The sequence below is a fragment of the Motacilla alba genome, chromosome 20 (assembly GCF_015832195.1).
Source record: "Motacilla alba alba isolate MOTALB_02 chromosome 20, Motacilla_alba_V1.0_pri, whole genome shotgun sequence".
Taxonomy (NCBI): Eukaryota; Metazoa; Chordata; class Aves; order Passeriformes; family Motacillidae; genus Motacilla; species Motacilla alba.
The window spans coordinates 792,345-820,289 of NC_052035.1; the positions used below are offsets into that span (position 1 = coordinate 792,345).

The following is a 27,945-nucleotide window of genomic DNA, read 5'->3' on the forward strand; positions in this document are numbered from 1 at the left end:
CGCGGCGGAAGCGGCCCCGCTCTTCCGGCGGTTTTGGCGCGCGCTCCGCCGCCATGTCCCGCCCGGGGGCCGCCGATCCCGGCGCCGCCGTGGAGCGGCTGTGCCGGGAGCTCAACCTGGACGCGGCGAGCGCGGCCGAGGCGCTACGCGACTTCACGGCGCTTCGGGGCACCTACAGCCTGGAGGTGAGCGGGGCCGGGTGGGGCCGGGCGGGCGGGGGCAGGCGCCGTCCCGCCCCGGCCGAGCCCGCGGGGCGCGGCGCTGCCCCGGTGGCCGCGGCGCTGCCCCGGTGACCGCGGCGCCCATGCCCGCAGGGCGAAGCGCTGCACTGGTTGGCCTGCGCGCTGTACGTCGCCTGCCGCCGGAGCCGCGTGCCCACCGTGGGGAGCAGCCCGATGGAGGGGAACGGCGTCTCCCTGACCCGCATCCTGCGCTCCGCACGCCTCAGGTGAGCGCCCCGCCCGCCGGGCCGGGCCGGGCCCCGCCGGGGCGGAGCGCCCAGCGCCGGGAGTGCCCTGCCCTGCTCTGCCGGAGTCGCTAATCCAGGTGCCGCTCCTTCGCTCCCAGCGCTGCCAGCTGCGGCGGGGTTAAAGCTGTAAATCCGGTGTTATTACAGATGGAAATTAGATGCAAACACGTAGTTTCCAACTTCAAGCCTTTAGGAAACCACCTGTGTCCGACCAGCAGCTGTTGTACGCAGGCCACTTGTTTCTCTCCGTAGTTAATTTTATTACAAACATCTCGGCGCGTGTCATCCCGGTTCAACGTGTGTCTGACTCAGGATTCAGGCCAAATCCCAACGGAGTGCTGGTTTTTCTGGGAACACAACACTGGTGATCACAGAACTCACCTTCTGCACGGCCCCAGCAGCAGCTGACTTGTCGCTGTGGTTCTGACCTGGGGACGCAGAGCCCGGAATGGAATGCTGCTCTTGTTCGTTCCATTTAAAGACCCCACTCCCTGCTGAGCTGCTGGCGGGGTTGTCAGTTATTTACATCCCCAGCTGACAGGTTTTTGTGCAGGTAACTTTGACAGGCATCAGCTCTTGGCTTGCTTTGTTGCCTGTCCTACCTCCACCTCAACACACACAGAGCTGCACCTGCACTTTGCTGTCCACCACTGCCCTGCTCTATACAGCCATGCTGGCAGCCTCCACATCAAGTTAATGTTTGCATGCCTTAAAGAGGGTCAAGGAGAAACCCTAGAGTGATAAAAGGCAAAAAGCTGATAACATACAGTTTGGTAGTCTTATCAAAGTAAATTGTAAACCCACACAGTAATTATGTCAGTCTTTAAAGGAGTGACTATGTTGTATTTTGGCTTTTTAAAATGGAAGTTAGTTTAAGCTCAAAACAGACTTTTCTCTTTTTTTTAAGTTTAATTCAGTTTTTTAGCAAAATGAAGAAGTGGATGGACATGTCAAACCTGCCCCAGGAATTCCGAGAGCGAGTGGAGAGGCTGGAGAGAAATTTTGAAGTGTCAACTGTGATTTTCAAAAAGTTTGAACCAATATTTTTTGATATATTTCAAAACCCTTATGAAGAAAGTTCCAAACCGCATCGAAGCAGGAAGCAGAGGTATTTTTTAGATTTGATGTGACTTTTCCCTGGAAAGAGTTATACTCAATATAAGTTTACGAAAATTAATTTTCAGAGTGATTGGGTCTCTGACACTGAAATGCAGCCAGTGCAGAGCCATCCTTGAGCACACTGGGTGCAGCTCAGGTCAGCTGGGCTTCCCATGCAGCTGCTGTCACACAGGAGCTGTCCCACAGTGAGAATATCAGGATGTGGTGGGGAGAGATACCATGAGGTGGGTTAGCTCCAAGGTACAGTGAGATCAACACTTCAAACGTTTAGCAGAAATAGCTGAAGTAGCACAGGAGTTCTTTGTCCTGGCACAGGGCTGGTTGGGGGTTGGTGTCACATCATGATCCCTCTGCTCGGGGCCTGTCACATCCCTGTGACCTCTGTGCTGCCGGCTGTTTGCCGTGGTTGCCAGATGAATAGAAACACCAAGTGAGAGGAAGTTACAGCTGATATGCTCATTTTTATGACAAATTTGGGAATGTGTGGTGTCATCTTCAACACACACATGGAATGTCTACCTTATTGAAAGGAACTCATCCATACTCCCTGCAAGAATATGTGGCTGTGACAGCTTTGTAGTGAGATTGTAACCTTGGGGATGGGAGAGCCAAGCTGTGGGTCAGCAAGATGTTTTTGTCAGTTCATGTGGCTTCTCTGGATGTGAGGGGGGATAATTGTTCTGGTGTAATGCTGCAGTGTAGCTCCACATCCACAGGCAGAGTGCAGGGGGAGGTGCTCTGTCAGTGTTCCTTTCTCAGAGCAGTGTTGGTTGGTGCCACTGCGGCTTTGGCTGCTCTGTGGGTTGAGTCATGTCTTCCTTGGTCTTCCAGCTCCAGGGGCTTGGATAGTTCTGCTCCAAACAGGAGTCAGCAGCTGAACTGTAGTACAAGCTATAACTGCCTGTTCTGAAGGGATAGCTGATGCTTTAGTAAAATGTTTTGGAAAAACCATCTCTGGAATATATATAGCCTTTGTCACCTGCCCACCTGTGGCTGTAGGATGGTTCTGTGGGAGGTGTGACACCAGCAGAATAGTGTGGCAGGGTCAGAGGCCATGGACAGCCTTTGGCTTGGGAACAGGGTTGGAAAGTTGTGGATGTGTGCAGGACACTCTGGAGCCTGGTCAGGCATTGTCTGTCAGGCAGGGAGAGCTGAACTCAGGACATGTAGCTTAGACTGTGCCTTAGTGTGGAATTGAGACAGCAGCTCCAGCTGTTGTTTTGAGCAGGGAAATTGAACGAAATTTGAACTGTAGAACAAGGTTTGGCTTCCTGGAGCTGAAGAGTAACTTCTGCCCGTATTTTTCTTGTTGACAGGAGGGTGCCATGCAGCGTCAAAGATCTTTTCAACTTCTGCTGGACTCTCTTTGTGTACACTAAGGGTAGGCTGCTTTCTTTGCCTGCATGGTTTGTATACTTTCCCAGCTGTGAACTTCTGTTGTGTTGCTTGACGTGATGTGCTGTCTCTTAAAGGTAATTTCCGTATGATTGGAGATGATTTAGTAAATTCCTATCATTTACTTCTGTGCTGCTTGGACGTGATTTTTGCCAATGCCCTTCTGTGTCCAAACAGAAGAGATTTGCTAAATCCATCATTTAAAGGTATGGTGGGGATAGATTATTTACAATCAACTGTGCTTTGTTCTCTTGGCTCGTTTGAAATGAAGTTGAAGATTGGTTGTCTTCCTCCCTCCTCCTGGTTCCCAGGCTTACCAGTGGAATTCCACACTCTGGAGATCAAAGCCTCCGAGGATCCTCCCTGCATCATTGCCACGCTCTGTGAGCTGCACGATGGGCTCCTTGTGGAAGCGAAAGGCATAAAAGAGCACTACTTCAAACCATACATTGCAAAGCTGTTTGATAGGAAGGTACATCTTGTGAGTTTTATGAGCACTTGGTGTTGCTCCGTGGTGGTCTCGAGGTCATTTATGTCCTGCAGGTTCCACAGGGGAGAGCAAAAGAAGTTGTTAATGAGCAAAGGAGCTCAGGCTGGCTCAGGTTTTCTTTGTATTTTAGCAGGAGCAGAATTCCCTCACACTGTTAATGCTGTGTGCTGTAAGGTCTCCTCTGTTTCAGCTTTTTATGTCAGTAAAAAATCTTTACTTTCCTTTCTTGGCAGTGTGAAACTGAATCATGAAGGATGGTGTTTTCTTCAGGCAAAAAAAAGTGATCTCCTTGTGAAATAATTGTATGGGATGTCTGTCAATGGAGTGTGGGTCTTGCTGCGTTTCTTGAAGTTGAGCAAAATGCTTTGGAAGGAGAAGTTGAAGTTGCAGATGTACAAATTGTCCTGTCTAGTTCTAATCCTGGAAATGTTTTCCAAGCTCTGTGGAAGCTTCTTTGTAGTTGCTCATCGAGCCAGTCCCTAAGCCAGCAGTGAGCAGATGTCGCATTGCAAGGCTGGCTCTGAGCAGTGACTTTGTCTGGCGCTTGGATTCAGTTGGGCTTTGTGCTCTCTCTTGGTAATGGCACTGCAGCCCTTTGGTTCAGGCCAAAAAAGAAAAAGAGTCCAGTTATGCACCTAAATCTCATTTTCTTTTTGACTAAAACCATCATGCTCTCACACTTGAAACAGTTTGGATTTTATTATCTAAGATACTTCTGCTTTTTATTCTTAGATCTTAAAAGGAGATTGTTTGTTGGATCTTTGCAACTTTACAGAAAATAGGTAAGTCACAGCCTTTGTTCTCAGTCATAGGGCTTGGTTCATGTCTAAAGCACAGGCCTTTGTGTACTGAATCTCAGTTTTCCTGTTCCTTTGTCTTTCCATATCTAATGGGTTTTGATTATTTGATCACCAAAGCTTCTCTCTGGCTGAAACACTTTCTGGATCAGAGGTGTGGCCAAAGTCAGGAGTTCAAGCTGCTGAGATTTCTTTCTTGCTATCAGATTTTTTGGTGCTTGCTCTAATTTTCTGGCAACTGTAATCTTTGAATAATATAAAGCAAACTAAAACCTTGGCTCTGAAGGTTACAGATGTCTATACACATATACACGTATTATTTCCAAGTAGGGAAATCTCTAAATTTATTTCTCTGTCTCTAATTGAGTGTATAAATCTGTGGATACTGCAGATGGACTCAAAAGAAAAGGAAGCAACAATTGCAAAACCACAAACAAGAGGTGAACAATTTATGTGGGAGGGAAGTGTAGTTGTTTCAGAAACTGTGAATTCGCTTCTGAAAGCTACTTTAAATGCAAACTATAAAAAATCCTTGTAAATTTTTTTTGCCTTTTGCAAAAACTACCTATTAATTTGTTTCTGCCTTTTGTTTGTGAGCTTTTAACTTGTTGGTTTGCTTTGGGAATTTTGAGCAAAAACTCAATTGTTTTAACAATGTAGGTAACAGCTCAATTTAGATATAAACTCATTTCTTTGATCATTGAACATTGAATTTCTCCCAGTATTTCTACCTTAAGATTAATAGTATTCCTTCAGTAACTGTCATATGGAACGATACAGTAGTCCCTGTTCTTTTCCAAGTATCCTGACATCTCAAAGACTCCTGTAAGCATCTGGGGGTTTTTTTTGTCCAGCTTTCCACAGACCTTTACATTTTCCTAAAAGACATGGGGCAGCTGAACCTCTGATACAGTCAGGTTTCCTGTGGGATCACAGAGTTGCTTGTGTCATGAATACATTGTTATATTCCATTATTATACATGCTGGAACTGCATTCCTGGCCTAACTGCAGGCAGGATTATAGGTGCAAACCATTTCTGATTTTCATCCAGAAGTTCCATTCTGCTTCCTGAGTATATGTTTAAAGCCTTGCAGCCTTGGTGGGATTAAACATTCCTTTTTTCCAGTTGAGTTTGCCGGAATAAAGAAAATGAAGGATTTGTTTGGTATCACATGTCAGTGGTGGTTTTAGAAATAAAACTCAGTCAGGTAACTCCTCACTTTCCCCTCCTCTGCACCATTAGGAAAATTATGGGCTACAGAGTGGCAAACCCAGAAATGCAGCGGAGCGAGTTGGGTGCAGTTCTCCCTAGTGCTGCACAGATTTAACCTCTGACCAGCTGAGCACTTCCAGATTGGTTTATTCACAACTGGTGTGAAAGCAAAGTTGGTTTTTCCCACTTCTTACTGAGATCTAAATTCTGGTGGAAGAGTGATTCCTGCAGTGATCCTGGAGAGGTTTTGGGTCCAGGAGCAGGCAGGGATGACCGGGGGCAGGTTGCTCAGGGAGGTGGGAGCAGCACTGCTGTCCAGAGCATGAAACTCTGACCCTGTGTTGGTTTGGGGCAGTACCTGAGCTCCTGGGGCACCTTCTTAGTTTCTTCAGCAGTTAAATCTTTGGTATCAAACCTGGGCTTCTCTTTCAGCAAAGCACTGAATAAAGAGTATGAAGAGTATGTTCTGACCGTGGGTGACTTTGATGAGAGAGTTTTCCTGGGAGCTGATGCTGAAGAAGAAATTGGCACTCGAAAATTCCCTGCAGATGTCCCAGGAGACAAAACGGTAGCAAGAGCTCACATGGAGTGTCATCTGCAGCAGCATTTTGAAAAGGTGATTCATTTAACATGCCAATCTCACTTGAAGATCTCCTTCAAGTTTTCTTACCCTTATACACTCTTTGAATCATTGAGGTGACTTGAAATTTCTTCTTCCTGAGAGGAAGATGGTCAACACAGGTTTCAGTGCTGTCTTGCTATAAGGAGAAAAGCTGGTATTTTTTTTTTCCTGTGGAATTCTTAAAATAACTATTCCTTAAACAGAATGAGTGCACTTTCATGTGTATAGTTTGGTTTTGTCCAAGAAAAATCAGTAAGTAATTAATACCCAAAAATGTAGATCTTAGTTTTGATCAAGCTTCATTTATACCCCATAATCATACCACAAAACCTTGACACTGAATTAGTTTTCCCACTATTTCCTTTCTTAGGAAAGGAAAAGTCAACTTTCCCACTCTTCTATGGAAAATAAGATTCATGCATAAGCCTCAGCAAAGTCTCTCTTCATTACAAAAAGTAGCTTATAAACAGAGTTAATGTTTCAGTGTGTTTAAAAATGTGTCTAATGAAGCTGACATGCAGGAAAAACAGTTGCTTGATGAATTTTTCATCTTGGATAAGGGGGAAAAATAGTATTGGCTGTGTGAAAGAACTATATACTGCTTGATTTACATGTCAATTAAAAAAATAAGAATTCTTATTCTAAGATGCTGCTGCAAGTGTAAATGAATCATGTCTTAGCTTTTTCTCCCAAATATAAGTGTATTCTATAATCAGGCATATTAAAGATGGGAGTTTGGAAAGGGTTTTATTAATTTGGAGCTTCAGTTGCTGTAGTATAATAATATTATTGTTTATGCATAACGACTGCAGGCTTCACTTTTTCTCACTGTTTGCCATTTATCTTCAGAATGTTGTCAGTTCAGATAGTTAAATCCAAAAACTTTATTGTGTCACTTCCAGAGAGCAGGATACAAATAGGTAAGTGCAGTCCAGCTCCATCTGCTCAGTGCCACTTCATCCTTTGGATGGAGGATGTAGGGAGGCCCATTTTCCAGGGAATGTTCTCCTGTGAACCTCTCCTGGACAGCTTTGCCACCCACTCCTTGTGTCACCCAGCTAATGCAGTCAGGAGCTGCGAATGGAAGCATGTGCTTCCTCTTCCTTGCCTGGTATTTTCAATATTCAAATAAGCTTTAAAATTTACAGGTTTTAAGATTTTAGGTCTTGTTTTACTGTGTTTTAGTTGTAAAATCCCTTAGAGTTAATTTTTGTCTGGCCAAAGATTTGTTATAGTTTCTATTTCTGGAGTCCTGAGAAAACTTTGGCTCATTTTTAGTCACTTCTGAGCTCTCAGGTGAAGCCTTCATGTGGTTGTACTAGTGGTGTGATTTTAATCTTTTAAGGAATCTTGCAGGAAATGCTCATTTGGAAGGTAATTGAAACAGTTTTGTTGGCTGATTGCTATTTATTATTTTTCTCTGTCTGACAGAAAAGGTCATTTGCACCTTCAACCCCACTGACCGGCAGAAGATACCTGCGAGAAAAGGAAACTGCCATCACTCCTGTGGCCTCAGCCACGCAGAGCGTGAGCCGTTTGCAGAGCATGGTGGCTGGCTTGAAAAATGCACCGAGTGAACAGCTTACAGCTATTTTTGAGTGAGTATGTCCACTTCAGCTGCTTTCATTGACACAGAAACTCATCTTTTGGCTTTTTTTTCCTTTGGGGCAGAATATTTTGGTCTGTGTTTCTGTATTATTTCTTGTTGAAGGATCTTCTGTTTTCTTGATGATCTCATCTGGAGAAGGATGGCTGAACACACCCCCCCCATCTGACTAGTCACCACCATTGTGTCAAGGGAGCTTCAGCTTTGGCTGATCTTGATTTGTCTGTCTGCTTGAAAGCCAAATGCTTTTTTTATTTGTTTACATTTTAAACAAATACTTATCAATTAAAAGATGTGGTAACCATGTTGGCAGAGGTTTTGGAGAAGGGCTTGTTCAGGTGAACAAGCTGCAGTCTTCGCCCTCAGCTGGGAAGATAAAACTAAGAGCACCAACAGGCTGCCCATTTTCCCTTCACAGTGCTGCAGGGTGTGTTGGTCTTACCCCATGGCACATGGATGAGCCTCGCAGTGACCCTGGTCACTGTCAGTGCTGACCTGGAATAGCAGCAGCCATGTTTCCCACTCAGGATGTCCCGGTGGCTGTTCCCTGAGCACACTTCAGATTACTGCCTTCCTCCCTGAGCATAGCTCATAAAAAGCAGTAATTGAATAGTAAATACCTGTGAAGTTGCTGGGTGTTTGCCTGATATCTTTCCAAGTTAAGGTCCTGCTGTGTTAGAGTGTAAGGTCTCCAGATGTATTATTTTTACAAATCAGAATGGACATTTAGTATTAGCACTTAATATTTGAAGTCTAAAAGCAATGTTCTTTTTAAAGTAACCGTCACAAACAGGTGAAAAGTATTACTTAATGTTCTCATCTTTGGAGTTACGTATATTTGAAAGTTTTGCTAGCACTAGTTCCTAAAAGTTTACAGCTGTGCTCTGTGGAATGCATTTGTTTAGAATGTTTCTTTGATTGTTTTTATGAGGACTGATACTATTTATACTCTACAATGAAGACATTAATGTGTCTGTAATCTCTAATAAAAGATGTGTTTGTTCCAAATAATAAACCAGACTGTCAAGAAAGAGATACATATTAAAACGGGAACAAGAATTGAATAAGCCTTTGGCAAGAGCTGTGATGAGTACTTTGCTCATCCTGGATGCAAGTTCAGCAAGCACTTGGGTATATGTACTGTGTCCCTGGAAGAAATGGAGAAACTACAGTTTGGACTGTGTAATGTTCTATGCTTTTCAGTATTTTCTTTTTCAAATTAAAATTCCATGGAAAAACTTTGAAGTTAATTAGAAGACTTTGTTCAAAGAGAAACCTTAGCTGATTTTAGTTCTAGCTTTTCAGAGTAATTCAGTGTCTTCATTTGACACCAGCCATGGGCCACTGTCCTCTGAAACAGAGTTGCTGGAAAATTCAGAAGCATTCAGAAAGAGCATCTCCAGCCAGAGATGCTATGGCCCTTTTTTATGGCAATGACAATTTATTTATATAAACAATAATTTATATAAACAAGGCATCAGTTCCCCCAGTCTTGGTAGGAAATGGGAAGATGCTGCTGCTTCTTCCCTGTAAGCTTTTCTGTGCTGCCTCAGCTGAGCCTGGCCGGTGTGGTGTCATGGGTGCCTTTGGTTGGTTGGTTGGCTGTTGTAGTATCCTCACTCCTGGCAGGTTCATCTTTCTCCTCACTGCTGCTGTGGTTCTTGCTTTCTCCTGCATTTGTTCAAGATCTGCAGATCCTCCCTGCCTCTTTTAGGAAAAGAGGACATGATACTTGTGTATATTTTATGTTTTCCTCTGTCTGTGTAATACAAGTTCTTGCTGATGAGGAATGGTTGGTGTAATTGGCTTATCTTTTTATTTTGATTTTATGGTTGTTGTTTCTTGATATTTAATTTTTTTAACTGGATATTAATTTATATAAACAAGGCTTTCTTTGCCTTTGACTTCAGGTCTTGTGCCCGCAGCCCCTTGGAAAGCATCATGAGCAGAGTGAAGGAAATTGGTGAGACCTTCTGTTGCTGCTACATTCAGTCAACAGATGAGCAGCCAGGATCTCACATAGGTATGGACTGAAAGACATGGGGTGTTTCAAAATACTAAACCAGGACAAACAGAATGCATACTTACACTGTTTTCTGTATTTAATATAATGGAACTGGTTTTATCCCAGGATACACCCAAGAAGAAAACTGCTGCTATCAAACAGTACACTGTAAAGAATAAGAATTTATGTCAGAGTAAACCCAAGACTGCAGTTCAAACTGGGATAATCAAGAAATTATGGAAAAGCAACTCTTAACAAGTGTAAACTTGCATTCTTGTTAGCTTTATAGTTTAAAGGAAACTGAAAGCAAATAGGAAAATTATTATTGCAAAATTAGATGACAAGAAATATTACAATAAATAATCCTTTTAAATGTCTATCGAATTTCATGCTGTATCTGGGACTAGTGGATTTCTTAACTCTTTTTTTTTTGTTTGTAAAGTATGTATATACTCACATGAACTGTTTTGGATGAGAACAGGTGCTGGTCAGTTCAGTCTTAACCCTGTTTGTGCCAGTGACATTTGACTTAATCTCTGTTGATTTTAAATTTCAGATTTTGCTATGAACAGATTAAAACTGGCAGAGATCTTGTACTATAAAATCTTGGAGACTATAATGGTGCAAGAAACACGGAGACTGCATGGGAAGGATCTGACTGTAAGTAAAGAACCAGTGAAAGATTAGAACACTTTTTGTAGCTGTTTCTTGGGAGTTTATCTTCAGGCAGTTCCAGAACAAAGCACTGTAAAGCACTCTGTTTGTTGTTAATACTAAAAAGGGGAAATACATGGGAGCTGCCAAAATGTATTTTTCTTCTACTATTTAAACCACTATGACTATCATAACTAAACATTTGAATTTGTGTTGCCTTCTAGAATTACAACTTTATGGACAGGTATCTTTTGTTATCTTCTTACCCAATGAACAGTACCGATGCTTCATGTTAGACAGCGCTGCATTTGCTCTGCTTTATGATACACAGCAAGGAGGCCAGTTCATTTCTCCATAGCATGCAAAATGTGATGGTTTTGGTGTTGTTACTCTACTTCTGTTCTCCTCAGCTTCCCTATAAAAAGGAGGTTGCGGATGGGAGAAGAAGTCAGCTTCTTTCCAATAATAAGCTGTGTAGTGTTAGTGCCACAAAATTCCAACTTCTGTTTCCCAAATCTGAGGCCAATGCCATTTTGTGTCTTCCCTCCAGGCTCTCCTGGAACAGGATCTCTTTCACCGCTCCCTCCTGGCATGCTGCTTGGAGATTGTGCTCTTTGCTTACAGCTCCCCTCGCACCTTCCCCTGGATCATTGAAGTTCTTGACCTCAGGCCATTTTATTTCTATAAGGTAAATAAACACTGGCTTAGGACAGAATCTGTATTAAAAATGGCATGTTGCTGGATTAAGAGTCGTATAGGATGATGCTCTTCCTCCCTAGGGAGTCTGGTAAGGCAAGGACTGATATTAAGTGTGCATTAGGCCTATTCTAAATGTCCTGAAATGTATTGCTTGGAAGGTGCAATGCCAGAGCTGAAGCTGAAACATAAAGAACAAAACCCATTTTGTAAATTGTACTGATCTGTAACATACTGCCCATCAACTTTTACTAGACTAAAGCCTTCAAGGATATATTTTGTTGATATTTATATTTATTGACTACAATGTAGTTCTGAAATAGAAGATACAGGTCTGAAATGTTGCCTTTGGCTGCTACTACTTATTACAGGCTTGCTTTGCTAAGTTTGGGGGCTTTTCGTTTATTTAATAGAACACAGAATATCTTTCCCAGGGTTTTCTCTGGTTTTGCTCTTCATTTAACCACATTTTCCCCACTTCCAATGATTTTTGACTACTTCAGTCCTTTTATTACCTATCCATATGCCTCTAGTTTTTGCCAGATGCCTAGCAGCTTACTGGGGTTAGTTCTGAATAAATCAAGTAGTTCTCTTTAGATGACAGCGACCAAAAATGGAAGCCTTTGAGAAAGCTGGTTCATTATCTGTCCTTTTTCCTTTCCTCCTCAGATGTAGGGCAGTACTGGAGCTGTAACAAATCTGTTCAATATTGCTGTGGCTGTTGGTAGCCTCCATCAAAACTGATGCACATCCAACTTTATGGAATAGATTTATGTTTGATTTGAATTTTCTCAGCTATTCAGTGTATATTCTTGCAGCACTCTTATTTGTACAGAAATTGCCATTGCAGGGGCCTCATTCAAGAGCAACTTCTGACATTTGTAACTTTATTCTCTGGGTGTAGCTTCTGTAGCAGGAATAACCAAACATATCAATTGGTCTTCCATGGAACATTTGTGGTATTTCCATCTTTGGAGCTTTAGCAAAACAGGCTGAATGCTCCTCTGATAGGAATAACACAGGGGTGGATCTTCTGTTGGAGTATGATACTGCAGTCAGCTCTGTTCAACCCCCATTTGTCCATGCTAAGGTTTCGGAGTGCTTCTTAAATGAAATTTTAAAGCAGTTTTTCAGCTCCTCATGTTATGGGCTGCTTGTTTGCAAGAGCTGAAATGCTGGGGCTGTCATATCCCCTGCTGAGCAGCTGTGCCTGATCACATCTCCCAGGTCAGTGCTGCATGTGCCCAGTGCTTTCACTTGTGCACAGTTAGCAGTGGTGAGAGAGACCCTAAAAACCTGTGGAGTGGATTGTTCTGCACTAGTGACGTATCTGCTGTCCTCTTCCAGCCCCCAGGTTGCTTTGGGAAAAGGGATTAAACGAAGGGGGCTGGGGAAGATGGAGATGTGAGGAGGAGGCTGGAGCACTCTGTGTTGACGTTTTGAACAGGAGCCTGAAATAAATAACAGTTAGGTGATGTTAAACGTGAGCAGTGTGACATTGCTCTGTGTGTGTGTCATTGCCATCAGGTTATTGAAGTGCTGATTCGGTCTGAGGAAGGACTTTCCAGAGACATGGTGAAGCACCTCAATAGCATTGAGGAACAGATTCTGGAGAGTCTGGCCTGGACTCGGAACTCAGCACTCTGGAATGCACTCGAGGCCTCAGAAAACAAAGTCCCCACCTGTGAAGAAGTATGTGATCTCATTCCTGTTACTAGGAAATTCATGTTCTTTTTCTCACTTGTTTTTTAATTCAGAAAACTGTTCAAATGAGATTATTACTGCAGAAAATCTTCTATTAATAGATTGTCACAAAGAAGGGAAAATATTTGTTATCTTCTACTGACATTTTTATTTCTCAGGTAATATTTCCCAGTAATTTTGAGGCCAGCAATGGAGGAAGTGGGTTTGGGCACTTGCCCATGATGCCATTATCTCCCATAATTCATCCTCGAGTGAAAGAGGTTCGGACAGATCTTGGTGGGAGTTTAAGACGAGGTAAGTTTAAGGCTTCTGATATTATTTGAATGTGTGAATTTGGGGAGAGGGTTACAATTCTTTGTAATTGGAAAAAGCATCCTTGAATCCGAATTGAGAGTTTGGAATTGTGAAGTTTATTTGACCAAGAGAAGGTCTAGATGCACCCAGTCAAACCAGTGCTGTGACTAACTGGCAGCAGACAGTGCTCAGACAGTGCTTCCATTCTGGACTAGAGTAGATTTTGTGGCTGGCTTGATGCCAGGGTGACCTTACTCTGAAATAGGTTGTCATCAATCACTTCTTGTCCACTGATGTTTGAATTTTTCCAGGTTTTTCTTTTTTGCTTTCTGTTAGTTTATGGTCAGTGAGTTTGACTGGATTTTAGGTGACTTTTTTTTTTAGATATAATGACAGAGGTACACTTACTCCTGATTCCTACAGAACTGTTTTTGTGCAGGGGTGGAGGACGATGCTTTGCCTATAGCGTTCTTTCCTCTGAAGCTGCTCTTTGCAGATTCTTGGATCTCACACAGAACTATCTCCTGACAGTGAGAGTGCAGAAGCAGTGCCAGCACTGCTGTTTCTTTTGCATGCTTCTCTAGTTAGGAATTGCTGCTTTTGTTGTATCCCAGACACTGGTCCGTATGTTCTTGCACATGCTCTGTGAACTGGTGGGTTGTGTAATGTTGTCTCCTTCGGTGTTTGTCTGGCAGCAAACGAGGCTGTTTGATGGTTTTTAAAAATACTCCTTAGGAAGGAGATGTACAAGCAGTTTCTATGTTAAGCTTTGCTGATGGAAGAGGAACCAGTTTGGAGATGGTGTCTTACATATGTCTCTCAATCCCTGCAGTCTCCAATCAATCTTACCTGGCCAGTTATCCAGATAATTTCTGATTCATGGGAAATAGGAAATTCTTGTCACTGTGATTGTCACAGACTGCAGCAGAAATGCAAAAAGCCTGTGAACAGAAGCCTGGTACATTAGTGCTGTGTACTTCAGGTTTATTACTGGAGCAAATGTTTGAAAGCAACAGAAAAGCCTGAGAGGAACTTGGGGGTATGTGAGGGTAGAGTCACCTGCCCGGGGACAGTTTAGAGAGAGTTTAAAAGCCAGAACACAGGGAAGACAGCATGTCCAAGGAGTGTGGTCAGGGTTTCTCTAGAGGAATGTGTTCACAGGAGTAACACTTGCAAATATTCCTAATTGCTAGGCTGACTGGAGTGAGTACCTGTGATCCTGTGTGTTCCTCAGTCTGTGTGGATCAGAGTGGCTGCTCAGCTTCCATGTGATACCTGATGGCAGAGCTGTGCTATCTGGGGTGACTGCAAAACTAAAAAAAGTCAGACTACAGATCTTGTTCTTATCACCTCAGAACAGTGAACTCTGAGAGCAGGCCTGAGCTATAAGTGATCTCTTCTGGTGTAGTTGGAAGGTATCCTTTCACCTTCTCTGCAGAAGTATTTCCATTAAGCTGCTGTTGTTAAGGTTTTGTTGGGTTTTTTTTTTTCTTCCTTGACATGCCAGACATGCAGCCATTGTCTCCAATCTCTGTTCACGAGCGCTACAGTTCTCCTACAGCTGGAAGCGCTAAGAGAAGGCTCTTTGGAGATGACAGCCCCAAAGAAATGCGGATGGAAAAAATCTTAACGAAAGGAACGAAGCTGACAATTGCTCCAGCATCAAGCATTGGTGCTGAAAACATGCCAGCATCTCCTGCCCAGACAGTACTGACCATGACAACCACTACAGGACCAGGAAAAGCAGGGCAGAAGGTCACTATCCCACTGCATGGTAGGAATTTCTGCTGTTTTTCTTCTCTACTGGGATATTTTCTTTAGTCTTAAGTTATGCTTAGACATGCATCTTGAAAGTCTGTTGCATTTTCTTTCTGAAAAAACAGTTACTTTGTCAACAAGAGCTGTCCTGGTTTGAAGGACTGGTGTCTGCCAAGGAAGGTGGGAACCTCCCTTGAAATGGAGAATATGACGCCCTTCCCTCCGAATTCTTATAACTTTGAAATTACAGGGCTTTCAGGCAAAGATATGAGAAGAGGAACAGCAGCTCCTTACGAGCGTGTGTGTGTATAACAAGACAAACAAACACCAAGCCCGGCAGCAACGCCGAGCAGACGCAGAGACCCCGGGCCGGCCTTCTCCCGGCTGCAGGCGCCTTCCCCTGCGGTGCAGTTCCGGGCACAGCCAGCAGGGGCGCTGCTGGCTCCCGGCCGGGCAGGGCGGGGGCGATGATTCCCCCGGGGCTGCAGGGGGCGCTGTGGCGCGAGCTCGGCCGCCTCCGCACACGGCAATGGCGGGCGGGCCGGCGGAAGGGATGGAGAAGGGGCTTCCTTTGGAACCCTCAGGGACGGCTGGTCCCGCTGCCCCTCCGCCTGGTGACATGGACCGCAGCAGGAGCCTTGGAAACAGCTGGAACGGCAGAGGCGAGCAGATCCTGTTGTAATAAATGAGATGTAGCAGAAACTGCACAGCTGCGGCCCCTGCGGGGCATCCCAGCAGGCAGGGGTACAGGGCAACAGTGTAGTGAAAACTCGGAGCAGCAGCAAAAGAATGGCCGGGGTGGGCAAGGGTCTCCTCTGCAGCCGCAGCATCACACAGCTGGGGAAATGTGTCCTCCAGGAAGGGGGCTGGGGGTGGGGGTCCCGGTCTTTTTCCCTGAGGCACCCAAACAGATGGCAGGGGTCCTTTCCAATGAGGCAGGGTGCCAGTGAGGTCCCAGTTTGGTGGCTGCTCTCAAGAGCAAACGCTCACTCATGGCACAGAAGCAGGACAGGGCTGGGCTCCGGCAGCAGCAGGAAACTCCCCCCATAAGCAGCAGCTGGACCATCCTCCTCTGAACCCAACAGCGAGAGAGGGCGATGAGCCAAGCCCAGCCTCTCACTACCCAGCCAAAATTTTGAGGTATCTTTTACCCTCCAAAGAGAAAAACCCCCAGGTAAAGACAGTAGCCAGCGAATCCTTCCCCATCCTTACCCTGAGCCATGGCAACTTCTTTTGTCTCTCTAAAGTACCGTCGGTTTTGTCTCTTAGAAATGTATGGGAGAAAATTCCCTGAGAGAAAGAAAGCAAAAGGAGCAATCCTAAGCTCCAACAGCGGCTAAAATGTTACGTTTATATTGACTACACATCCTTGGAGACATCTGATCCCTGGCAAACACACTGAGAACTTCTCCTCTTGAAGAAAAGATCATGTTTGTGCTCTTTCCAGTTTTACCTCACACATTAAGTAGTATTTTGGTTCTCAGATCCATTAATGATTTACTGCAATTTGTCTTAATTTTGTCTGTTAAAATTTCAAAAGGCTCTGGAAGTTCTGGATAAGAGTTACATGCTAACATTAGTAAAATACCGTGAGACTTCTGTTTTGTGGAAGTTGGATGATACTTGAATATTTCTGAAAATGATACATTAGAAATGAGTTTATAGCCATTTTTTAATTTAAAAATTGGGTCTATAGTTAAAGATCAAAATAAAAATTCTGCACTACTCATGTTTAAGGAGATTTTCAGCAAGATAATTTGATTACTGAGGAAACTAATGAGGACTGTGTAGGATATGCTGACAGTTTTGGTAAAAATAAAAGAATGCCCACCTTCCCCCAACAGAGTGGAAAATTAAGTACAGAAATTGTGATTGCTTGTAAACTTTGTAGTTTAAGATAACCTTTAGAAAAGATCATTCACATTCAGATTCTCCTTTTAAACCTTACCAGAAATGTAATTTTTACTATTTTTGAAGACACTGAGGGACAGAGTCTTTTTAGACTGTAGTACAGAGGATGTCTTCAGTATCAAATGTTCATAAATGAGTTTGATTTGCTGTTTGACTCTGCAGCATGAAGAGAGCAACCAGTTGATTTCTGGATATGTGTATCCTCTCCAGGTATTGCAAATGACACGGGCGGAATCACTTTGATCCCCATTTCGATTAATTTAGGCCAGCCATGTCAAGTGGATGCTCAGGCTCCCTGCCACCCTCCTGGGAACCAAGCGCCCGAAGTGCAGCTGCCAGCGGCCAGCAAACCGAAGAGAACAGGCTCCTTGGCACTGTTCTACAGGAAGGTAAGTGCCCTTACTCAGAAGGGGTGCTGTACTTGTGCTCGTGGCCATGCTGGAGTCTGCCTCCCTGTGCAGCTCCCATTACCTTCAGTCTTCATGTGCCTTCAGCTTGGCAGATGCAGTTCTTACAGACCTTGAAGAAGAAGGAAAAACATGTTGAGTGTTGCAGAGTCCAGTTTTCTCCTTTCCACCCATGAGATTTTTTTTTTAATTAGGAGCTTCTATAAATAAATATCAAAGGCATACTTTACTTCAGATTTTACTTCTCTTTGCTGTTTTGATTGCCCCCACATTTGCAAGGGTTAGACAGATCTGACATGAGAGAATTTTCCTGTGTCTTGCTTATTCAAAGCTGCACTGCTGTGGATCCAGCATCTGGAGATGCTCCTTTGCCTCTTTTAGTCCACCCAGCAGTGCTGATCTTGCTGAGCTGGGGGCTCAGGAAGCAGTGATGAATAACACAATAGCCTAAGGTTTCTAGAAAGAATGAGTTTGAAATAATGCAGGATTTAAAGATTAAGTTAAGAACTGGGTGTCCTTCAGAGAAACTTCAGATTATTTACTTATAGTTGCTTTCATTTTCAGTGTGAATTTTGTGAAGGGTCTTTGGAGGAAGCAGGGTAACTTGGTCTAGATGACTACAAAGAATATATCCCTAGTCTCTCTCAAAAATATCAGAAGATTTTTCTTTGCTGTTAGTTTCATACTAGATTTGTTCTTTTCAGAGGTTTTTCCCTTTGAGGGTATTTGTATAGCTACAATAGATCTTAAGAAGTTCTACCATGAACAATCTTTAAGGTACATCCTAATACAAAAAATAATTTCTGGAAACACTTGTAAGCTACATCCTTTGTCTGAACTATTGTTTCTTTAATTTTGCTAGTGACAGGTGGTTTCTCTGAGAGAGGATTAAGAATTGATCCGTCACCTGCCAGTTGGGAACCTTGCATTTTGGAAGTTTTACTCTCAGCTGGGGAGAACTTCAGGTGTAGCTGTTAGCTGACTAAGCATGTTATAGGCAACATAATTCCTCTTAGTTATGAACAACTAAAACCTTGACGTATATTTGCCTTCAAATTTTAACTTTCCATTTACAGTGATCATTGTACTCACAATGATAATTTTCCCGTACTTTCCTTTCTTGCTCCTGTTCAGTAGAGCAAGTGAAAATGACACTACCCCCTCCTGCTTTCCAGCATAAGTGCCTAACTAGTTAGTGAGGGCTATGGTATATAAGCTATTGGCATAATGTTTTTAGGTGGATTTTCTGCAAGTGTTAAAGATTCAAATGTTGAAGAGTGGACAGCTTCGTCTTTTAATCCCGAAATTCCAGAATGATTTTGGTTGGAAAGGACCTAAAAGATCAAATCATTCCACCCCCTACCATGAGCAGGGACACTTTCCACTGGACCACGCCCCATCCAGTCTGGCCTTGAACACTCCTGGAATGGGGCAACAACAGCTTCTCTGGCCACCCTGTGCCGGGGCTTCACCACCCTCACAGGGAAGAGTTCCCTCCCAATATCCCATCTAACTCTGCCCTCTGGCAGTGGGAAGCCGTTGGCACTCAAGGCCCTTGTTCCAAGTCCCTCTCCAGCTCTCCTGGAGCCCCCTTATGCAGCAGGAAAGGCTCTAAGGCCTCTCTGGAGCCTTTTCTCCTTCAGACTGAGCAACTCCCACCCTCCGCGATCTCTCATGGGAGAGGTGTTCCTTCCCTATAATCATCTTCATGGCCCTTATAGAATATCTCTGCTTTGATGTCTTTTATTTCTGCAGGCCAGGATAAGCTTGTTTGGCTTCACTCTTTACTGTGTGTCTTTTCCTTCCAGGTGTATCATCTGGCAAGTGTGCGCTTGCGTGATCTGTGCTTAAAACTGGATGTTTCCAATGACTTGCGCAGGAAGATATGGACATGTTTTGAATTCACATTGGTTCATTGTGCTGATCTTATGAAAGACAGGCATTTGGACCAGCTCCTCCTCTGTGCTTTTTATATCATGGCAAAGGTAACATGGAATTTTAGGAAATTCATGGAATTTTATGTTCAATTTTATGTTCAAAATATCAGGTGTGTTCAGCATTTACAGTTTGACTGATTCATTTGTGTCATATTACTGGAGGGAAGGGGAAGGTCCTTCTAAGAAGTGGATGAAGTCTCAGTATGGTTTTTTCTTTGTTTTGCTTATCTTAGCTCATTGGCTCATTGATGGAAATTCTTGACAGAGTTTTTCTTCTCTTCTTGAGTGCCAGTTCACAGTAGCACTGGTTGACACAGACAAAGCACTGTATGGTCTTACTGCCCTGTATTTGTTTTCTGTCCCATTTGTCATCTTGATGATCTGTCTATCTAAACTAAAAATTCCATTACAATTACAGAATTAGGCAGGTGCAGAAAGTTGCAGGAGCAAATTTATGTAAGGTGGTTTCTATTCCCAAAAATCCTTTTAGCTTCTGATGATTGAGGCTGAGGTGGTTGCCTGTTGTACTTCATTTCTTATTCCATTTGCCAGCTTTAATTTAAGGTGGTGTTAAATTGGATTGTGAAACTGGGCTATTGGTTCTACTCGAGCTGATGGTTACAGTGTCCATCAAGCCTAATTCAGACACAAAATTCAGGAGGCTGGATTATCTTTTCTTGAGGGCAAATGAAGAGCAGCACTGTGCGGAGGAAAACTGATGTTTAAATTGTGACTACCTGTGCTCTTAACTGCAGCATGGGTTAGGCTCACCTGATGTCAACTCTGATAGCAAAGCCATTTAATAGTCAGTGCTCTGTATTTTATCATGTAATTTGTCAGTTGTTTTGGGGTTTTTTAAAATACAAGCTTTTGAATGCTGTCTCTAGTGCGGTGTGAGACCTGACAGCTTAGCCAGAGACATTGATACATTGTCTCCTGGCTCCTACTATAAAAACTGTTGCTTGTCCGCTCTTAAAATTACAGATGTATGGCTGAAAAAGAAAGCACTTTATGAAATGAGCTATTTTGAAATAAAAAAGCAAAGTGAAATTGCAAGTGTGTACCTGCCTAACATCTTGTTCAGGATTTCCCCACTTCCTGTTTAGAAAAGTTAGGGATCCAGTTTCCAAATTCACAAAACACATTTTTGACTTAAAATTAAAGAAAGGAAATAATATTGTCACTGGAAGAAAAGTCTGGAAAGAAGTAATGCCTAAGCATCATAAGCAACAAAAAGCTTTAGTAGCTAAGAAACAAGGAATTCCTGAACAAGAAAAATCTTTGTTGTTTCATGCTCTCATCACTAGAGATACATTTTTAAATTATGTATTCATAGTGATACTCCTCAAAAAGCTACATACTGGACCTAGGCAGCGCAGCCTTCGTGCTTGCACTTGGTCTTCAACTGCCTTTTCTTTTCCAGGTAACCAAAGAGGAAAGAACTTTTCAGGACATAATGAAAAGTTACAGAAATCAGCCACAGGCAAACAGCCATGTAAGTCTATAGCACTGGCTTTACTTTTTGTAAAGCTCAGAAGTGGCTTTTGAAGTCTTTGTTGCTCATAAGAGAGGTCAAATCCTCTGCAGTGTAATACTTGTTCCTGTTCAGTTGGATTTCATCTAGTCTCCTGGCTTCCTTGCTTTCCTTGACAAGAGTGTTTTTCCTTGGTATCTTGTAGGTTTATAGGAGTGTCTTGTTGAGAAATACTTATGATGTTCCATTGGACAAAAATGCAAACCCAGAAATGGAGATGGCAGAAGGTGAGTACAGCAGAGGAATCTGCTCTTTTCAATAACATACCTGGGGCTTTTAAAGAACTGCACTGTCAAGTAATAAGAAGTGGAACAAGTTTTACAGTTTTAGGTGTATTAAAGAAGAATAAATGTATTGTTGAAAAAGAAACCATCTTGTAAGTAGCTCTCCTGTGTATTAGGTATGGAAAATACACTTCCTAGTTGGAAAGAATGTTTAATTTAATTTACTTAAATTTGGTTGCTCAGGGTGGAAGTATTTTCTTAGTATGTCAATTATACTGTAGTTCTTCTTGGATGGCAACACTGATAACAAAGAAAAATGAACATAAACAGTACCTGGAATATTATGGTTGGGTGTTTTTAATATCATCTATTCTGAAGACCGAAGTAGGAAGAACTTGTTTCAGGAAATAAAAACGTAAACTCTCCAGAACTGCCATTTTCTTATATTCCGATTTCTTTTAAATAGGTAATAGTTTCTTTGCTCTGGGTTGGAGAAGAAAAGGGATGAGAGTAGTATTTGAGAAAAGCATGGAACTGTGCCATGCCTGTTTTGAGTGACATGTCAGAAAAGTGAGAGATCACAAGCCCGTGTATGAACCCATGAGCAGATCTGTAGCCAGGACACACGTGGAATTTAGTTCTTTGTGGCAAATTCCCTCTGGGTGGGATTAATCTGCCTTTGTGAATATTAGAGCCATTTTTAAAGGCTGTTGAGGATTCGATCAGGGTCATGGAAAGTACTGATCTCATCTAAATCCTGTCTGACACCTCCACAGTTACTGGGTGACTTGGAATATCTGAAGTGAGCTCTGGTATTTTGTCAAGACAAATATACGTGGTTACAAAGTTCTTCAGTGGCTTTTCCTACCAGACTTTCTTCAGTTTACGGACTCGTGTCTCCTTTACACAGTATTAACTCCAGGTCTTTTGATGCCCGTTCACAGGAGCTGTGCTTGTGTTGTGAGAGAAGGAAGGCAGATGGACAGAGGAGTCACTTAAGGGTGTCAGCTGGAGCTTTGGATGTTTGTCTCAGTGCACTGATTGCCAGAGACTTTGTGTGCTGCTCTATTTTACTTGGCAGACAGCAGAATGCAGGAGACATAGAAGGTTGTCTTCAGTAGCACTTCAGCTTAATTAGGGGAGAGCAGACATCAACAGAAGTACACTTGCTGTGTGGCTGCAGCTTTTCCCACTTAACTGAACATGCCTGAACAAATGGTGTCATGACTTCCTTGGTGCAGATCTGAGTTGAGCACCAAGTTTTTTTTTGCTAGCTGATCACAAGAGACTTTCAGAGAAGCCAAAAGCTGGGAGCTGTCAGACTACTTAAAACTTAGTTTTAAGACCAAGTAATGGCTTTGTACCACTCCCCACACTCCCCAAAAGAAACATGGAAGAAGGGGTCAGTTGTGCTACAGTTTCTTGCTACATCTATTTTCAAGTTTGGAATAAAGGTTGATACTGGCCTTTTTAGATATAACCCACAAGGCTGCTCACAGCAAGTGGTAGCTCCTTCTGATATTCATAACCACCTGCAGCACACCCTGCTCCTGGCTCAAGCACATTTCTTGAGTTCCTGTCATTGACTGGTCAATTTATGGACAAGTTCTTGCCAGCTGGACATCATAAGTTCAACTCTTGAAGTGCCTGTTTTGCCAATGCTGTAGTTTTGAAATCTGACGCTCTCTTACTGTTAGACTCATCTGTGAAAACTGGCAGCTCCTTGGGACGATCTGCAGAGAACACGAGTGAGTCAGAAACAGAGGAGAGAGGAGATCTTATTAAATTTTACAACGCAGTCTACGTAGGAAGAGTAAAGTCATTTGCACTGAAGTACGATATCACAAACCAGGATCATGTAGTAAGTAAAGTATTTTGGAATTAATACTCACAGAGTCATTTTTCCTGGCAGTTAAATGTATGTTGATAGCTTTGTCTTGTCTCCTGATGTGGGTCAAGTCAGGTAATTGGAGATAATGGTATGAGCACTTGCTTTAACAGCCTTTCAGGAGGACAAATGTAGATGCTGCTCAGTTTGCAAACCCATTTCCAACTTCTTTACATCAATGCAATACCTATTTGCTCAAATGCCTGTGGACTGTCTGTGTAAGCATCTGGAAGATTAATTCTGTTGCTTGGTCATTATTTGATCTGTTGTTTCACTGTCACAAGATAAAATATTCTAAAGACCTGGAAGTATATTCATGTTCTCTTGTGTGAGATCGCTGCTGTCAAGATGTTGCGATTGAGCTGCTGTGCAGGCGTGTCCTCTCTTGCAGATGGAGGCGCCTCCGCTGTCGCCGTTCCCCAGCATCCGGCAGCAGCCGGTGTCCCCGCGGCGCATCTCCCAGCAGCACTCTGTGTACGTGTCACCTCACAAGAACGGCGCCTGCCTCACACCTCGAACTGCTTTGCTCTACAAGTTCAATGGCAGCCCTTCCAAGGTAGAGACAAAAACAAGGCTGAAAGTGGTTGAGAAAGGGTTAATTGTCTTCTAATTAGGATGTGGTCTAGTGCAGTTATGATGTGTTATAATGAATAGTCTCTCACTTTGCACTGAAAGGTAGAATTCTGTATGTAGACTCCATCACTCAGAGGTGCAGGATAACCTGTTCTCTGATATTTCAGACATAGAGCAAGTTTGAAATGGAGTCAGAGTAACTCATAATTTTTGTCTTGATCGCAGAGTTTGAAGGACATCAACAATATGATAAAACAAGGTGAACATAGGAGTAAGAAGCGAGCAATAACAATTGACAGTGACACTGAATCCCCCTCAAAGCGACTCTGCCAGGAAAATGATGATGTTCTACTAAAACGTCTGCAGGATGTTGTCAGTGAAAGAGCAAATCACTAAAAAGCTTCTACTTTTTGTGGGATCTCTAAGTTATGGAGCTGGATACAGCTGTTGTGGTATTTATTTCTTGGTTTTGTATATAGACAACTGTCAAGTTCCTTCAACACTGAACTTTCACCTGACTTTCACAGGACACAAAAAGTAAGAGTTATGTAGGAAATGCCAGTGATCTTCATGCCCAAAGACCACCCTGTGCTATAACTTACTCTGAGCTGTTTTAGCAAAAGAGTGTTCTGTGAAAGCCATATTGGATGTTCTCAAGCCTCATTTGGAGCATCATGAATTCTGAGTATAACTCAGCTTGTAATACCAGTTTTATTATTAGAATAAGAGTGATAAAGAAATTAGTGAAATCAGTGATGTTTCCTCAAGCTTTTGGCCTTTAGAGAAGAAGCTTGAAATGTGCCTTATGTGAAAAGAATATGGAATTTTATGCATTATTTTACTGTGGAGTAACTGGAGGGAAAATAAATTAAATATTTAGCCTCAGGAAGAGCTGAGTAGTTTTGAACTGTCAGAACTTCTGTTAAAGTGTAGGTTGTGACATGTATCTGACAGCTTTTGCAGTAACAAAGGCAATAATCTAAAAATACAAATAGCGGTGACTTACGTTGGACTCTGGTAAAGCACTGAGATACAGTTCTGTGAGCCTGAATTCTCTTTCTCTTGAGCCAGTGGTGCTCCACATTGGAAGCCACAGAGCAGCCTGCCCTGGATGCCGTTCATACAGATGGCAGCTTATCCATGAGAAAATATGGTTACTGCTGAAATCAGCAGCTGGGGTTTGGCCGTATCAAAGCTGCTCAAATGCACAAATTCATTTAACAAATTGAATGTCTTGTTTTTTCCTGAAGACCTTGAGCCTCTTGTGTAGTATCTACACTGAATGTAAGCCTATCACATAAGGAGGTGTGTATGTGTGAGGTTTTATAGCTGTTGAAGGCTTGGGTTCACTGGAAAAGTAGAAATTCCAGCATCAAATTCTTGTGACTGAGTTTTTAATGCTAAGGATTTGGTAGGGTCTATTTTACCAAAATGGAGAAAAGTCAGGGTTTACTCATTACTGTAAATCAGTAGTTTGATCTTATTTTATAATTGTATTTAAGGTTAGAGCCATAGAGAAGCTTCTCAATACTGTAATTTTCAGTTTCTGTGTAACTGAACTGAAAAAAGAAAGAACAACTACATAGGACTTATTTGAGGGGCTCTGTTTCCTTCACTGGCTGGGTGGGTTAGTATGTGCTGTGAGATCCACAGGTCTAGGGGAGAACACTGCCATGGTTGTGAGCAGCCTCAGCTAGTGAATCTAGCCAGCAGTGATGAAGGAGAAAGTCATTACTAACTGAAGGTGTGCAGGGAACACTACTCAGCAAGGAGTAGAAAGTTTACAAACTTGGTTTTGAGTCATTAACTACTTGAATATTTGATATTTTTTAAAACTTTTTTACTTTCAAAAAAAAGTGCTTGCCCATGGGGAGCTGCAGTATGAGGAAATGGCCATGCAGTGAAATAGGTTTCGTGTAGATATTTAATTTTATTCAAGTTTTAATGTTTGTCTTCAGATTTTGAGATAAAAAGTGGAGGATTGCAGCCTTTCTGCAATAGGATAGGAAATTTATGGTTAGGCATGACAGCATCAGTCTTTACAAGGTATTGTATGATGAGAGTTTAGTTGACATGGTTTTAATTCAATATCATGTGCAAATCTCCTGGTGTCTCTGCTCCCCACACTGTCACTGCCTTCTCTGACAGTAGACAACTGATGGAGCCAAAATCTTTATTAACTGTTATGTATAGTGTTTCTTCATTAGGAAAATGAGCTGCATCCAGTACTACAACTGGATGCAGCTCAGAATTCTTCACTTTTTTAGGTGATCTAAAAACTATTTTGGGCTTCTTGAACAGCTAAAACAATAGGTTACATGGAATTTTTGTAACGGTTTCAAAGTGCCTTCACAATGTAAATCTGTATTTTATAATAAACAACTAAAAAGCATTTTAATCTGTGTTGCTGTATTTCCTGTTGTTTTGCTGTGCCAATTCTTTAAACAATGCCTTCTGTCTGCATTTTGTGTAATATCAAAGACCTTCATCATTTTTATGCTCCCTCAGATTTCTTTGGGATTTTTTTCTCTTTGAATTCATGACATTTCATGTGTTTTGTCTGAAGTTTCCTCCAGGCATTTCTTCACTGTTTCTGTTTCAGTCAGGTGTGGATTTTGGGAGAAGGTGAGTAATATATTGCATGAAGTCACCAAAAAGCGCCAGAAGGGAGAGAACCCTGCAGTGACAGATGATGTGTCCACAGAGGCAGGTGTGACTCCAGCAGAGCTGAGCTGTGGGCTCCTAGTTAATCTCTGAGCACTGCAGGCATGAGCTCCAGGTGCTGGTCCTGGCGGCCTTCCTCCCAGATGTGTTTAAGAACCAGCCTTGGACAGGTTCAGATCTGTACCCGCTGGTGTCATGCTGGTTTTGTTGCTCCAGGTAAGCATAAAGCTGACATGAACTCAGCTTTTCAAATAACTCTCGTTCATCTGCTCTACGATGAAAAAAAGGCAAATTTGTGCAGATTCTGCTGTAATGACTTTGTTGCCAGAGCTTTTGCTTTAAAAGACTAATCTCTAGTTCATAGAATCATGGAATATTCTAAGTTGGAAGGGACCCTCAAGGATCATCAAAGTCCAACTCCTTGCCCTGCACAAGACACCCCAAAAGTCAGCATCATAGAATGACTTGGTTTGGAGAAGACCTTCAAGATCATCTTTTTCCTCACCCTGTGCCTGGGAGTGTTGTCCAAGTGCTCCTGGAGCTCTGGCAGCCTTGAGGCTGTTGTCAGAACCCAGCACACCCCTCTGGGTGCCCTGGATGGCCCGAGCCTCTGGCAGATGGCTCTGAGACCCTGGCATGCAGCCAAAGACACGTGGGGTTTTGATCTTAGCCCATGGAGCAAATTACCTATTCTGTATGAAGAATTACAAGTCACAAAAGTTTAAGTAGCATAATAGTAATGGTCACAGGGTGAAAAGTGGAATTTTGGGGATTTTAGAATGGAGGTTTGAAGTCCCAAGATGGAGGGATTTGGGCGTGCCCTGTCCTTTCTTCCTTCTAGCCCCCATGATTTGGGTGATGTTGGCACTTTTAGATTGGTTTAGAATTGGAACAGAATTGTAAATATAGTACACGTAGTTTTTAGTATAAAAGATAGCACCAGCCTCAGGGGCAGAGAGTGTGCTTCTGGTTGACTTGCTGAACAGATCTGCGGCAGGCCAGAGAACAAATGTGAGAGATAAGAATTAAAAAACAACCTTGAGAACGACAGCCAAAGATTTCTGACTCCTTCTTTGACAGCTGGGTTGGGAAAAAGAGACTTTTAACACATCTCGGGGTCATCCTGACCAGAGGAGGCTCCGAGAGCTGTGCCCATTTCCTGGGGAGCCTGTTCAGTGCCCAATCACCCTCTAGGGGAAGAACCTTTCCCTGATACCCAGCCTGACCCTCCCCTGACACACCTTCGTTCCCTCAGGTCCTGTCCCTGGTCACAGGGAGCAGAGATCGGAGCTGCTCCTCGGGAGGAAGCTGTAGACCTGATGAGGGCTGACCTCAGTCTCCTCCTGGCTGAACAAACCAAGGGACCTCATATGGTCTCTCTATTCCATTCACCATCTTTGTAGCCCTCTGTATGTGCTCTTTAGCAGCTTTATATCCACACGTGGAGGCCCCCAAACTGCCCCCAGGACTCAAAGTGAGGCCTCCCCAGTGCAGAGCAGAGCAGGACAGTCACCCCCTTGCTCGGTTGGCAATGCTGGGCCTGCTATCCCCCAGGACAGGCTGGCCCTTGGGGCTGCCAGGGCACTGCTGGCTCCTGTTCCTCTTGCCCTCAGCCCAAACTTGCAGGTCTCAGATTTCTGTGGTGCTGCTCTCCAGCCTCTTGTTCCCCAATCTGTCTGGACTCCCAGGGTTCTCCAGTCCCAGGTGCAGAAGCTAGCACTGTTCTTTGTTTAACTTCATGTGATTGGTGATTGCCTATCTCTCTGTGTTCCTCCCTGATGTGCCTAAGTCTGAGCAGCAGGCCTCAGCCAGAGTTGACTTACAAGATGAATTCTGGGCACTATGTGACTAACACCATCAGTATTTAGCTGAAAATAGATGGCTGAGATGCTTATGCCAGCTGTTTAACATCAAACTGGCTGCTTTAGAAACTTTCACATAATCTTGTGTAGTTATCTGCAAGAAATGTATCATTTTAAGAAAC

At 43.1% G+C, this 27,945-nt stretch overlaps 1 protein-coding gene across 6 annotated transcripts; it reads left to right on the forward strand.

Moving 5' to 3' along the window:
* On the forward strand, positions 1–26,161 carry RBL1 (RB transcriptional corepressor like 1). Of its 6 annotated transcripts, none has more exons than XM_038159440.1 (22): positions 2–185; positions 315–448; positions 1,377–1,577; positions 2,905–2,969; positions 3,061–3,189; positions 3,295–3,464; positions 4,206–4,255; positions 5,917–6,100; positions 7,538–7,704; positions 9,623–9,735; positions 10,274–10,377; positions 10,922–11,059; positions 12,595–12,759; positions 12,930–13,065; positions 14,573–14,839; positions 16,945–17,123; positions 18,950–19,126; positions 20,502–20,573; positions 20,758–20,839; positions 22,534–22,697; positions 23,116–23,280; positions 23,523–26,160. In XM_038159440.1, the coding sequence occupies exons 1-22, from the start codon at positions 54–56 to the stop codon at positions 23,691–23,693; spliced, it is 3,165 nt and encodes a 1,054-aa protein (XP_038015368.1). In that variant the 5' UTR covers positions 2–53; the 3' UTR covers positions 23,694–26,160. The 6 variants fall into 6 exon arrangements, with proteins under 6 accessions (XP_038015366.1, XP_038015367.1, XP_038015368.1 ...); XM_038159441.1 differs by having other exon boundaries at positions 3,295–3,455; positions 23,523–26,159; XM_038159438.1 differs by having other exon boundaries at positions 1–185; positions 3,061–3,464; positions 23,523–26,161.
* The last annotated feature ends 1,784 nt before the right edge of the window (positions 26,162–27,945 follow it).